General features: G+C 46.0%; 1 protein-coding gene across 4 annotated transcripts in view; it reads left to right on the top strand.

The window, feature by feature from the left end:
* PEAK1 (pseudopodium enriched atypical kinase 1) overlaps window positions 1-12765 on the top strand; it is a 118077-nt gene that overhangs the window by 72467 nt on the left and 32845 nt on the right. For all 4 annotated transcript variants that reach the window (XM_071568973.1, XM_071568976.1, XM_071568972.1 and 1 more), the window contains one exon: window positions 8957-12220. In XM_071568973.1, the coding sequence (XP_071425074.1) occupies window positions 9063-12220 (3158 nt within the window). In that variant the 5' untranslated portion in view covers window positions 8957-9062. The remainder of the gene's footprint in view (window positions 1-8956; window positions 12221-12765) is intronic.

The following is a 12765-nucleotide window of genomic DNA, read 5'->3' as shown; positions in this document are numbered from 1 at the left end:
GAACAAGGCAAAGTGAGTGCACCAAGCAGATGGCAGTGGGAGGAGATCGTTGCTGTGGATGGAAAACTGAAGGAGTTTTTACAAAGGTTCAGGCCCTTTCCAGTCATTTGCTCCACCATGTAGTGAATGAGATATCACTATGGGGCTTATTTTTCTTTATCCTTTCCAGTATAAACTAGCAATGCATGTGTCTTCAAAAGTTAAATTGTTTAAGTCAGTTATAGAGAAAAATCCCTTTTTTATCATTCTTCCGTAACCTTATTGTGATTTTTCTATCCTGTGGGATGACAACATTCCAACAGCACTGATCTTCAGTAAAACTTCCACCTGGCTCTCTTGCCTTGGCCATGACCACAGCCTGACTGGGGAATTGCTTTGGGTTTGTTTGGGTCACTGCAGGACGTGCTGGTGGACACAGTGCCTTGGCCCAGAGGGCCCCAGTGGCCCAGTACCAAACATGGTGTGTAGTCACAGAACGTAGAAATGAGCACCAAGAACGTTCCAGGGCTGAGCTGTAAGTTGGGGACAAGAGTGACCAAGTGTGGGAGGAGGAGGGAAAGGCCTGACCTTAGTGCTGGGAGATGATGGGATGTTAGTGTTACTGCACTAGTGAGTTGTTTTGCTGTGTCAGACTAAAATCACTGGAAGTGAAGAGTAGGATCTGATAAAAGAAAGGGAAGGATCATGCCCAGACTTGGCATGGAATGGCCCTGCCCTTCACACTCCCCCAAATGGACAACACTGCAAAAATCTAATGAGAGAATTTTCTTCTCAGCTGCAACAGTTAATGCTTTGTTTAAGCACTGAAATTGGGAGCTCTGGGGTTACCCCACCTAAAGCAACTGTCAGTGGTCATCCCACTGTTCCTCTGAATCCTTCAACCTCTTGATCTCAGTGCCAGCTGCTTTCAGGATGCATTTTATGTGGAATAATTTTCTTCTTGCAGATGTCAATATGCTGCATTGGGTTTATTGTTCTTTTTTTGAGACAGACACTGAATGGGAACACCCAGTCCGTCTTCTTGATGTGATGGATCATTTAATATAATATTATTTTATTTGTCTCAATTCTGAACTAAACCATCCTAATCTTTTTGTTTCACTGAAGGGATGAAAAGCTTTCAATATTAAAATATTTTTGTGGCTGTTTTATGCAGCATTTCTTCCTGAGATGTCATAAATAGAACTGAACACAATACTCTGTAAATCATGTCATTGGTTTTCTCACACAGAAAATGTGTAATCTGCTGGTTGCCTTGAGTATTCTGTTCCACCATTTGCATGTCCTGCAGTTAAAAATTGGTGAGAACTTCTTAAAAGCTTCAAATAAAATCGTGCCATTTCTCTTTTGCCTGTTGTTTGGTAGGAAGAGCAGGTTTCCTTCACAGAAGTCATGGTTCAAAGCTGTGCCATTCCCCTGTGCTCAGCACCAGTGCCTGGTTCCAAGGGGTACAGAATTCTTTGTAGCTCAGTCACCTGGTTCCCAAATTTCTCCACAGTTCTTGGCTCTACACAGTCCAGCCCTGCTGTGCTATTGCTCATAGTTTATCAACTACTTTTTAATATCTCCAGGTTTTTTATAATGGCTCGTAGTGGTTTATTTTTAACCTTAATTCTCTCAAGTGTGTATTTAATAACTCCTAAGGCAGTCCCAGGGGAGGGTTCCCAGCTGGCTGTGCTGTGTCCCCCCTGTTGGAGCTCACTCGTGCATGGCTGTGCCCCACAGCTCTGCTGAGTTACCTGCACTGACCCTACAGCAGGGGCTTGGCTGCTTTTCAGTAAGTTCTTTCCTATCCTTCCAAATACTATTTTGTATTTCACTATCCACAAGTTCATTGCTAAACTGAAATGGATATTTTTTTTTGGCAGTTGTGGTTTTTGCTGCATCAGGGTTTGAGCACAGGGGGGTTTGGGACCAGAGGCTGCAGCAGGGCAAGGCACAGAGGGTTAAGCCAACAGAGGCTGCAGAACTGACACTGTTTTGCTTCTCAAGCTGTGCTCAGTGGAGAGATAACCACAACTGTTCCTGCCTTTCTGACTATAGAGGCACTACAATGTTTTTCAGGTATTGCTTTTTTGGTAAAGTTCATTCTTCTGAATATTTTCATGTGCCTAAACAACGGGAGAAAAGATCAAAGGGCAGAATTTCAAGTGAGCCCAGTAAGGGTAAATCAGGCTAATTAGATTGGTCAAGGTATAGTCATACAGGTGCACTTCTAATATGCTGTGAAGGGCTTAGTTCTCATAATTTTCCTTGAATAGAGTTGGGAGAAACTTTAATGCACTGGAATTGAGGGTATTTTTTAAAAGTTATTATTACTATTGTGCTTTTAACTGCCAACTGATGCACTTGCCCTTAATTTGCTGCTAGATCATGGAATGTTGTACAGCCTTTTTTAGGAAGCAATGTAAACAATTTATAGTCTGGCTTATTTCACTGGGGTTTTCTTTTTAAAAAGTAAAAAAGAAAAAGTAATTTTCCATGTAAATAAAGAAGTATTCCTAAAGAACATACTGTGCAGCCTTTTCTGAATTATCATTGTAATATGAATATATATGTGGCTGGTCATTATAAATTTAAGTAGTGTTGGTGCTAAATGTTGATTTTTCCAAAAGGAAAAAAAAATTTTAGTAGTTTTCTCCAGTTAAGGATATCAAGGATTCTTATTCTTGGGGCTCAGAAGAGTTCATATTTAAATACATGCCTTGGTTGGCCTGTTGGGCCTCAGCATCAAAGGGTAGAGCTTGTCCTTATTGCTGCTTTATGTGCTCCCAATGTGATGATGCAGAACCTAATCAGATCACCTGGGCAGATCCTGAGGGTATTTCTTGCCTTTCCCTTGCTCTGTGGCATTATCTGTTTGGGTTAGGGAAACTGCAGAGAAATGCCTGTTTTCTTCTGGAGCATCACAGATTGTCTAGCCCTAGGCAGGCTTTTGCTCCAGTTCGTTGGTTATTTCTTATCTTGTTTTATCCTTGCAAGTTTTAGGGAGGAAAAAAAAACATGTTTAAGGGTTTTCTTCACTTACTTAGTATTATGAAATATTTTTGTTATTTGAACTCCTTTTAAATGGGAGAAAGTGTAGTGTGAGACTTTAAAACTGAAAAAAACCCTATCTGCAACAAAATAGAACTTTTTAAACAAAAATGGTAGTGCCCAGTGTTTGTGGACAAGTCCATCTGTGCTTTGCCAGCCACAGCTCTGGTTTGGTATTTGGCAAAACCCCTTCACTTTGGGCCTGCAGCTGTGGCAGTCCATAGTTTTGCCATTCCTTAGTTGCATGTTTTTTCCTGGCATCCCTTGAGTGGAGTGAGTGCCATTCCTTGCCACTCTCTGGGAGCATTTCCACAGCCCATTGCTACCCAAGCAGGACCTGTGGGAATTTGGAGAGTTCCATTTTTTAAAAAAAATCTCTTTAAATGTTTACAGTTACATTAAAATTTAAAAGAAATAGAAATCAGATACTGGCAAAGAATAACCATCACTTTATTCCTGTTCTGTGAGACTTGACTATCATTTCTGATGAGCACTGACTGTCCAGATGCCTGTAAGTGATTCAGACAAACCACAAAGCTGTGGTGGTTTTGTGGCCTTTGGGCACTCCCCCAGAGGAAACCCAGGCTGGATTCCCACTGCTGATTGTTTCAGTCTGAGGACATGTCTGACAGTGGTGAGAGGTTTGTGGGCTGTGCAGTAGCACTTCACTGGACCATGATCAATGTAGTTTATTCTGCAGCCTAAGAATTGCAGCCCCATTTTCAGGGACAGCAGTGCTAAAGGTAAATAAATGCCTTTTCCCTGGGGGACAACAAAGCCAAGGAAACCTATCCCAGTATCTGGTGAACTCAGAAGAGCCCAGAGAGTGCTGAGGAATACACACATTCATTTTGGGGGGAGCTTTCTCCAGCACACAGCACTGCAATCACATGTCTGAGAGGAGAGGTGCATTCATTTTCATATGCTCATTCATTGAGCAGGCCTGATTAATTAGTGCATGTCACCATCTGGTACTTACTGAGACTATTCATTTTTAAAATGTTGAAATTGTAGGGAATGTTGCACATCAATTAAGTTCTTTTTAATTGGATTATTTTAGTATAAAGTATTGCTGGAGAAGGCCTTCATTGTGATTCAGCCAGCACACATCCAAAGGAGACCTGCCAGCCTGAAATTACCTAGAACAAAGGGAAAATGTCTGAAATTTTAGTACTGTCTTCATGCACTCAGCAAAGATGATGTCAACAAATAAGAACCACAGAAAGCCTTTTGCATTGCTCTTCAAGGCTCAGTTTCCTGACACATGAGGGTATCTCAGCTGATCCTGCTTCATCTTTGCACTGCAACTCCAAGTCTGTCATCTCCCTCTGACCTGGAAACTGTGATATGCTTTTATGTTCCTGCTGTTTGATACCAACTCGACAGGGCCAGGCTGAGCCCTCCTGTGTGCAGGGTGTACCTGCTGAAAACAGGAGCCTCAGCCTCATTTACACAAAGAATGAGTTGGCCTTTAAAGCTGATAAATTATCTGTGCTGACTCAACCATTTAGTGAATGAAGTGTCACGATCTGCTGTTGGGAGCAGAACTTGTCTGTCTGTGCTTGTTCTGACACTGACTCACTTGGTGAATTTTAGTTCCTTTGCGTCACTGCACTGCAGTGCTTCCCTCTTTAACTGGGAACAGTTTATCGACTTACATGAAAAGCTTTGATGTGCACAGGTGAAATGCACACTGTTGACACTATGTGTTTGCTATTAATACCTTCTTCAGAAGGCTAATGCTGTTTTTTTATGTAACATCTGGGTTCGTTATTGCCTTGATCTTGTGGAGATTGAGTGTCTTCAAATCAGTTTGGCACCTGAATTTCTCTCTTCAGAAGAGCCAGGAGCTCAGCAGGGTGCACATTCCTGTCCCATTGCAGGTGCAAAGGCTGCCATGGAGGCAGGAGGGTTAGGGAACAGCAGATACCTGGCCACCAGCAGCTGAAGAGATCTGATTGTAAGTGCCTGGATCTCTTGTTGACCTGCTTTGTTCTGGAGGGTATTGTAGCAATCCAGCAATGAACAAGGACAGGGTGATTTTTTTCATGTATTTGTGTTTTCATTCCCTTCGATGGCCTCTGCTGCCCCCTGCCAAGCTGCAGCTGCTCGTGACAGCCATGGAAGCAACAGCCTACAGAAAGATTTCATTTCTGTTATCACTCCTAATCACTCTCACCGTAATTATCATTCATAATAGGGAATCTGTAGCTGAAAAAGCAAATGTGCTTTCCTTAAAGAGAGAGGAAAGCAGCAGAAAGATTGCTTTTAGTTGTACAAAGAGGAAGAAACTGTCTCCATTTTTTTAGAATGCAAGTACTTGTTGAGACATATAAAGGTCACTGTGGATTTAATTTGAAATAGCGTAGGAGTGCTTCTGATTCCCAAGTATGAAAGCAGCACAATGTTTGAATTGTTTTGGTTGTTTTCTTAAGATCCATTTCCTGTTGTTGGAAGGTGCCTGTTTCCTCTGTGGTGCAGCTGCAGGCAGGGTCAGGGCAGCCACAGGAACTGCTCGTCCTGCCTGTTGTCCCCAGCCAGTGGGAAGCCCAGCTGGAGTTCACAGACCTGGGAAGTCAGAGGCTCTTCTGTTTCAGACTGTCACGAGTCATCTGGGGGACTGTGGTGTGTTTAAACCAGTTCTACTGGCTGTTGGAGGGCAGAAGATCTAAAGTACCTACACATGGCTTGTCTATTTTCTGTGTACCAGTTCCACATCTGCATTGACACAGTCCCCAGGTATTTGTTGTTAAGGTGAGTTGCTGCAGGTGCTGGGACGTGAGATGGAGGTTTGCAGAGCTGGGGCTGTGCTGCAGTTGTTCCTCCCACTGCAGTGCTGTGGGTCTGTAGTTCCCATTCAAATGTTGAGTCTACACTCCTTTGGCTTAGAGGAAAACTGCTCAGCATCAGTGTGTGTGAGAGAGAAGGGTGAGTGCTGCGTTACAGCACAGCCAGTGGTGGAACAGCCCAATGGAGCCATAGGAAGATGTGCAACAGGAAACTCCCCCATTGCTGCCCTCGCTCTGCTTGGGAGGAACACCACAAAGCTGGCTGGCTTTTGATGGGATTCCAGAGCAAGTGCAGCTTATGCAGTTTCAGAGAAATAATATCACACACTTAAATCTTAAAACCCACAGACATGCACTGACCCTTTTGTTTAAATTGTTTGTTCAGAGCTTTTATGTAATAGAGAACTATATTTTTTTTTAAAAAAACTGTTTAGTTTAGATTCCCCTCAGTGTAACTACTCATTTTATTTGTTAAACACATGAAAGGAAGGAGCTAACCAGAGTATAAAACTGTAGTATGTGTGCTCTCTCTGGTTTTGGGGAATTATTTCTCAGTGTAATGTTTCTGCTTACAATATATGGGCTTCAAAGTGTTGAAACAACAAATCTTGAGAGAGATCAAAAAACATACAAAGGCATTTTACACTGTATATGTAAAATAAAGCCTAAAAGTAGATCTCAGTCTGGCAGACTTTCTATGTCTTAGGTCATACAGACAAAGCTTTTGGCACTGGCTTTTTGGCAAAAAGCTTTGTCTGGAAACATATTTAGTCAGCATATGAAATATGATAGCCTGGTAGCAGGGCTGTGTCTGAAGGCACTAATAGAGTTAGACTCCAGCCCCATCTGCTGTTGGATTGGGATGGCTCTGTTGGTTTGCCAGCACAGCACAGCCCCTGCCAAAACACAGAGCAGGACGTGAGGAGACTGGTGAGTTCCTGCCCATGGGAGCTCTGCTAGTGATGCTGCTGTTTGCCACACTGGTGAGGGCCAGCTGTGCCCATGGTGCCTCCCAGCACAGGCCCCACCACGGGCTCAGGGGAGAGCAGCAGCTGTGGCTGCAGGGGTTTGTCCACGGGCTCAGGGGAGAGCAGCAGCTGTGGCTGCAGGGGTTTGTCCATGGGCTCAGGGGAGAGCACAACTGTGGCTGCAGGGGTTTGTCCACGGGCTCAGGGGAGAGCAGCAGCTGTGGCTGCAGGGGTTTGTCCACGGGCTCAGGGGAGAGCAGCAGCTGTGGCTGCAGGGCTTTGTCCATGGGCTCAGGGGAGAGCACAGCTGTGGCTGCAGGGGTTTGTCCATGGGCTCAGGGGAGAGCAGCAGCTGTGGCTGCAGGGGTTTGTCCACGGGCTCAGGGGAGAGCAGCAGCTGTGGCTGCAGGGGTTTGTCCACGGGCTCAGGGGAGAGCAGCAGCTGTGGCTGCAGGGCTTTGTCCATGGGCTCAGGGGAGAGCACAGCTGTGGCTGCAGGGGTTTGTCCATGGGCTCAGGGGAGAGCAGCAGCTGTGGCTGCAGGGGTTTGTCCATGGGCTCAGGGGAGAGCAGCAGCTGTGCCTGCAGGGGTTTGTCCATGGGCTCAGGGGAGAGCAGCAGCTGTGCCTGCAGGGGTTTGTCCATGGGCTCAGGGGAGAGCACAGCTGTGGCTGCAGGGGTTTGTCCATGGGCTCAGGGGAGAGCAGCAGCTGTGGCTGCAGGGCTTTGTCCACGGGCTCAGGGGAGAGCACAGCTGTGCCTGCAGGGGTTTGTCCACGGGCTCAGGGGAGAGCACAGCTGTGGCTGCAGGGGTTTGTCCACGGGCGCAGGGGAGAGCACAGCTGTGGCTGCAGGGGTTTGTCCATGGGCTCAGGGGAGAGCACAACTGTGGCTGCAGGGGTTTGTCCATGGGCTCAGGGGAGAGCACAGCTGTGGCTGCAGGGGTTTGTCCATGGGCTCAGGGGAGAGCAGCAGCTGTGCCTGCAGGGCTTTGTCCACGGGCTCAGGGGAGAGCACAGCTGTGGCTGCAGGGGTTTGTCCATGCCCTTTCAGTGCACCTGGGGAAGCAGCAAGGAAATTTCCACCTGATTTTCTATACTAAGAATAGAAAATTATTGATTTCCAGTGCCTGTGTTTACAGAAGTGACAGTGGACATACAGATTCTTTCACCTCAGTAAAATCTCTCCGATAATTTGAGTTATGCAACAGTGACAAAGAGAACAGACTTGCGGATTTGGCTCAGAAAGCTTAAAATCTTCAGGCATTATTTCATGAAACTCTCAAATCCTGGATACTCTGATGTCTATAAAGCACAGCAAGTTCGTATTTGATTTTTGCTTAGGACTCATGGTTTCAGGAAATGAAAATATTCACTTTGAAAAACATTTTCAGTTCTTCAATTGTTATTTCTGGAGGGGTTAGGTAGGAAAGCTGTATGTGAAACAAATCAGGGACTAAAAATCCATAGCTTTGCTTTGAGGATATCAGAATAGTTTATTGCCACTGTGGTAAGCAAAAGGGAAAAAAACCACTGACTTTCTAGAAAGATTTCCACAGTATTTTTATCTGACTTTTCCAGGACATCAGTCCAGCCTGTCCCTTCAGCCTAAATATCTCTCCACTTATCATTTGATTCTGAGGAAAGAAGTGCTAAAATGGCAGTTTGGAATTGCTTGAACGTATTTTCTCACTTAAGCTGAGCTCATTCACATTCAAAGCTAAAACAAATTATCTCAATTGCATTTAGGAGAGTAAACATACTTTTCTGTCTCATGTTTAAGTAGTTCTGGTGAAAGCAATGTGCACTAATCTTCGGGTTTATATCCTCTTCCTGCGTTTGTTATATTGGACAAAATTAAAGGTCAATGGTCCTGAACTAGTCAAGAGAATTACTTCAAATTCTCAGTCATTGCCATTTCTCTCTCTCTCTGCTTTCAGCAACACAGAGCTTAGTTGCCAAAGATTTAATTCTTTATGTACAAGAGGATTGATATTTCCAACTTGTTTTTACATTTCAGTTACATAGTTTCATAAATTTATGTAAAAAGAGAGAAAATGTCAGTAAAAGGCTCCTTCCAAGTTCTCCATAGTGTAGAAAATATAAGTATAATGATCAAGCAGATTTTTCCCTGTTCTCATCCTCATTGTCTTTTGTATTCCAGCATGATCACTGCTCAAAGGAGTGGCCATACTACGTGAGTGGAAACACATGGCTGAAGTTCCTGCCATGCACTGACAGCACAGCACCAAGCACAGAGCTCTGGGACAATGTCTGCTTGCAACACTTTCACTGAGCACGTCTGGAAACCTGGGGAGTGTAAGAACTGCTTCAAGCCCAAAAGCTTGCACCAGCTACCACCAGTGTCAGAGAAGAAGCCCCTGTCGCATGGGCCCCTGAAAGCCAATGCCAACCAAAGCAGTGGCCAGCGCGGCAGGAGCAGCGGCAGCTTCCGCCCACCCGTGGCCAAGAAACCCACCATAGCTGTGAAACCCACCATGATGGTGGCAGAGGGGCAGGGCGGTGCCGAGGTCAGTGCGCTGGAGCAGGGTGAGAACAAACACGTGCCTGCGGGGTGGAACCGAAACAAAGCAGTCCTGAACAAAAAACCACTGAACAACAACAATGAGGATGAAATTGAGGGTTACAGCCATGTCTCTAGGCCTTATGGCAACAGCGAGGGTGTGGGTAAGGTACCAAGTAACAATAATAATGGGCTGACAGAAGTTTTGAAGGAGATTGCGGGTTTGGATACCACACCTCAGCTCACTGGAAATGAAACAAATGCAAGAGAAACCTTCTTGGGAAGGATAAATAATTGTTATAAAAAATCATTAGAAAGAAAGATCCCTCCGAGCTGCATGGTGGGTGGAATGAAGGATTCACACAGTAAGCATGTTATTCTGAGTGGAAGCACTGAAGTCATAAGTAATGAAGGTGGACGTTTCTGCTATCCAGAGTTCTCTAGTGGAGATGAGAGTGAGGATGACACGTTTCCTGGCAGCATGCAGGAAGAGCATGAGAGCTGGGATGAAAGTGATGAGGAGCTGCTAGCAATGGAAATCCGCATGAGGGGCCAGCCCCGCTTCGCCAACTTCAGAGCTAACACCCTGTCCCCTGTCCCCTTCTGTGGGGACAAAAAATGGAACACTGTGCCTCTTCGAAACAAGTCTCTGCAGCGGATCTGTGCAGTAGATTATGATGACAGTTATGATGAAATTTTAAATGGCTACGGGGAAGAGACTGTGATTCTTTATGGGCAAGAGAGCATGCAGAGCATGGCATCTTCTGATTCGACATCTCCTGATTCTTCTTTGACAGAAGAGTCTTGTTCTGGAACAACCAGCAGTTCTTCACAGAAGCTCTGCAATGGAGGGTTATCTCCTAGCACTCCTCAGGACCTCAAATTGATTGACCCAGAATATGAAAGTCTTTGTGACAATCAGCAAGTAAAGGATACGTCAAAAGCACCCAGAAATGTTCCAAAAAGTCTAGAAACTCACAAGGCAGTCCTTGCGCTTCGACTGGAGGAGAAGGATGGCAAAATTGCTGTGCAGACTGATAAACAAGAGAATAAAAATTCGTCAGATGTTGCTGCTCAGTCTGTAACTATTAATTTGGTGCCCATGGAGGAGCAAGCTAAACCTTACAGGGTGGTGAATATGGAACAGCCCATTTGCAAGCCATATACTGTGGTGGATGTATCAGCTGCCATGACCAGTGAATGTAAGGAGAATCAGAGTGAAACCTCAGAAACCAAAAAGGCATCGTCTAACCCAAGCTCGCCAGTAACTCCAGGCTCACCTCTTGCAACCTCTGCAGCATCACCTGTACGTGTAAATGCCAACCTGAAAAAATCCAGTGCAATCAGATACCAGGAAGTGTGGACTTCTAGTACTAGTCCAAGACAGAAGATACCTAAGGTGGAGCTGATTGCAAACAGCTCAGGACCTTCTGTTCCACCCAGGAAGACAAGCCACAAGTCAGCTCCTACTTCACCTACAGCTACAAATGTTTCTTCAAAAACTATCCCAGTTAAGTCTCCCAATTTATCTGAGATAAAATTCAACAGCTACAACAATGCTGGCATGCCACCTTTTCCCATTATCATTCACGATGAGCCCACTTACGCCAAGAGCTCCAAAAATGCCATCAAAGTTCCCATTGTAATCAATCCCAATGCTTACGATAACCTGGCGATCTATAAAAGTTTCCTGGGGACCAGTGGGGAGCTGTCCATCAAAGATAAAACTACCAGTGTGATAAGCCATACATATGAAGAAATAGAAACAGAAAGTACAGTGGCTGAAGCCATAGGCAATAAACCCACTGAGCTGCCCCAAGGCAAGGGGGTGCCCAGTAGCTCTGAGTGCAGGCTGGGTTCTGTGGCTCAAAAGGTGCAAGAGTTCAACAGCTGTCTCAGTAAAAGCCAGATATCCCCGCAGAGAAGTCACAGTGCTGAGCACAGCTCCCCATCCAGAGCTCAAAAGGCAGTGCAAGAGCCTGCAGCTAAAACAGATGTCACTCCGGAGGATTCTGTTGGCAGCAGTGGTGGCAGAGAGAACGCAAGCACGGTGCTCTCGCAGATTGTGGCCTCTATCCAGCCCCCACGGTCTCCTCCAGAAACACCTCAGTCTGCACCCAAATCCTGCAGCGTAGAAGAACTGTATTCCTTACCCCCGGAGGGAGATGCTACTAAAAACACCCTGGTACGGCCCAAATCTCTGTTTACGTCACAGCCTGAAGGGGAGTCCTCCCAGACAGTGGAAAACACTGCTGCTAAAGCACAGAAGGATCCCCTTTCCCAGCCGGTTGCCACTCCCTCTCCAAAGCCAGGGCGAGCCCCCCCGGGTGCCACCAGTCCCCCCACGGAGCAGGCACCGCCATTCCCTCCTCCACGCTCCACCTCCTCGCCCTACCACGCCACCAACCTGCTGCAAAGACACTTCAGCAACTGGAGCAAACCCAACAGTCCCACCAGGGCCACGGAGGCCGAGTCCGTGCTGCACTCGGAGGGGCGTCGCGCCGACGCCAAACCCAAGCGCTGGATATCCTTCAAGAGCTTCTTCCGCCGCAGGAAACCCGAGGAGGAGGAGGACAAAGAGAAGGAAAGAGAGAAAGGGAAGTTGGTGGGTCTGGATGGCACTGTCATCCACATGCTGCCCCCGCCCCCCGTTCAGCGGCACCACTGGTTCAGCGAGGCCAAGTCGGACTCGGGCGAGAAGCCGTCCATCGTGTTCATGTACCGCTGTGAGCCGGCGCCGGCAGAGCCCGCGGCGGGCGCCCCCGAGGTGGGCACGGCACAGGCTGCCCTCGCAGGGGCACTGGGCAGCGACCAGGGAGACACGCAGGAAAAGCCTCCAGAGGGCTCTGAGCAGGACACAGAGAGCCATTCCTCACCACCTCAGGTTCCCAAGAAAATCCCCAGGTACTCCACTCAGCTCTCTTAGCCACTTACTCATTGTGAACTGTCCTGGATATACTGCTGAAAAGGGGGAAACTAAGGAGTTTTGTTGCATTTAGTGTAATTTGGTTTAGGTTACTTAGAACATATCTTAATCTTTCCATTATGTGAGATACCAGAAAGGATTTTTGAAAAATTATTAGAAGTAGTAGCTGATACTTCCAGTTTGTCTTGGAGGCTCACCAATGTGTCACAATAGCCATGTTCCATTGAATCAAATCCCTTCTCCTGAATTTCTACTTTAACAAAATGTTTATATGTTAACGGAAATGACAGGATTTCTCTGCAGAAATAGAAGGCAACTAATGAGAAGTACGATAGAAATTAAAAGATCTGTGACTCTTGAAAGGTGCTGTGCTGACTTTACCTCACATGCCCAAGAATAGAACAGATGCTAATTAACTTGATGCTGCACTGCAACATCACTGCAGCACTCCCAAAATAAACCATTGTAAAAGAGTAATCATAGAATTAGAGTACCTATAAAATAATCTTATCTCTGTTTTGCA

Source organism: Pithys albifrons, chromosome 13, assembly GCF_047495875.1.
Source record: "Pithys albifrons albifrons isolate INPA30051 chromosome 13, PitAlb_v1, whole genome shotgun sequence".
NCBI lineage: Eukaryota > Metazoa > Chordata > Aves > Passeriformes > Thamnophilidae > Pithys > Pithys albifrons.
The sequence above is the reverse complement of the archived record's forward strand: the minus strand, read 5'-3'. Positions and strand labels throughout refer to the sequence as shown.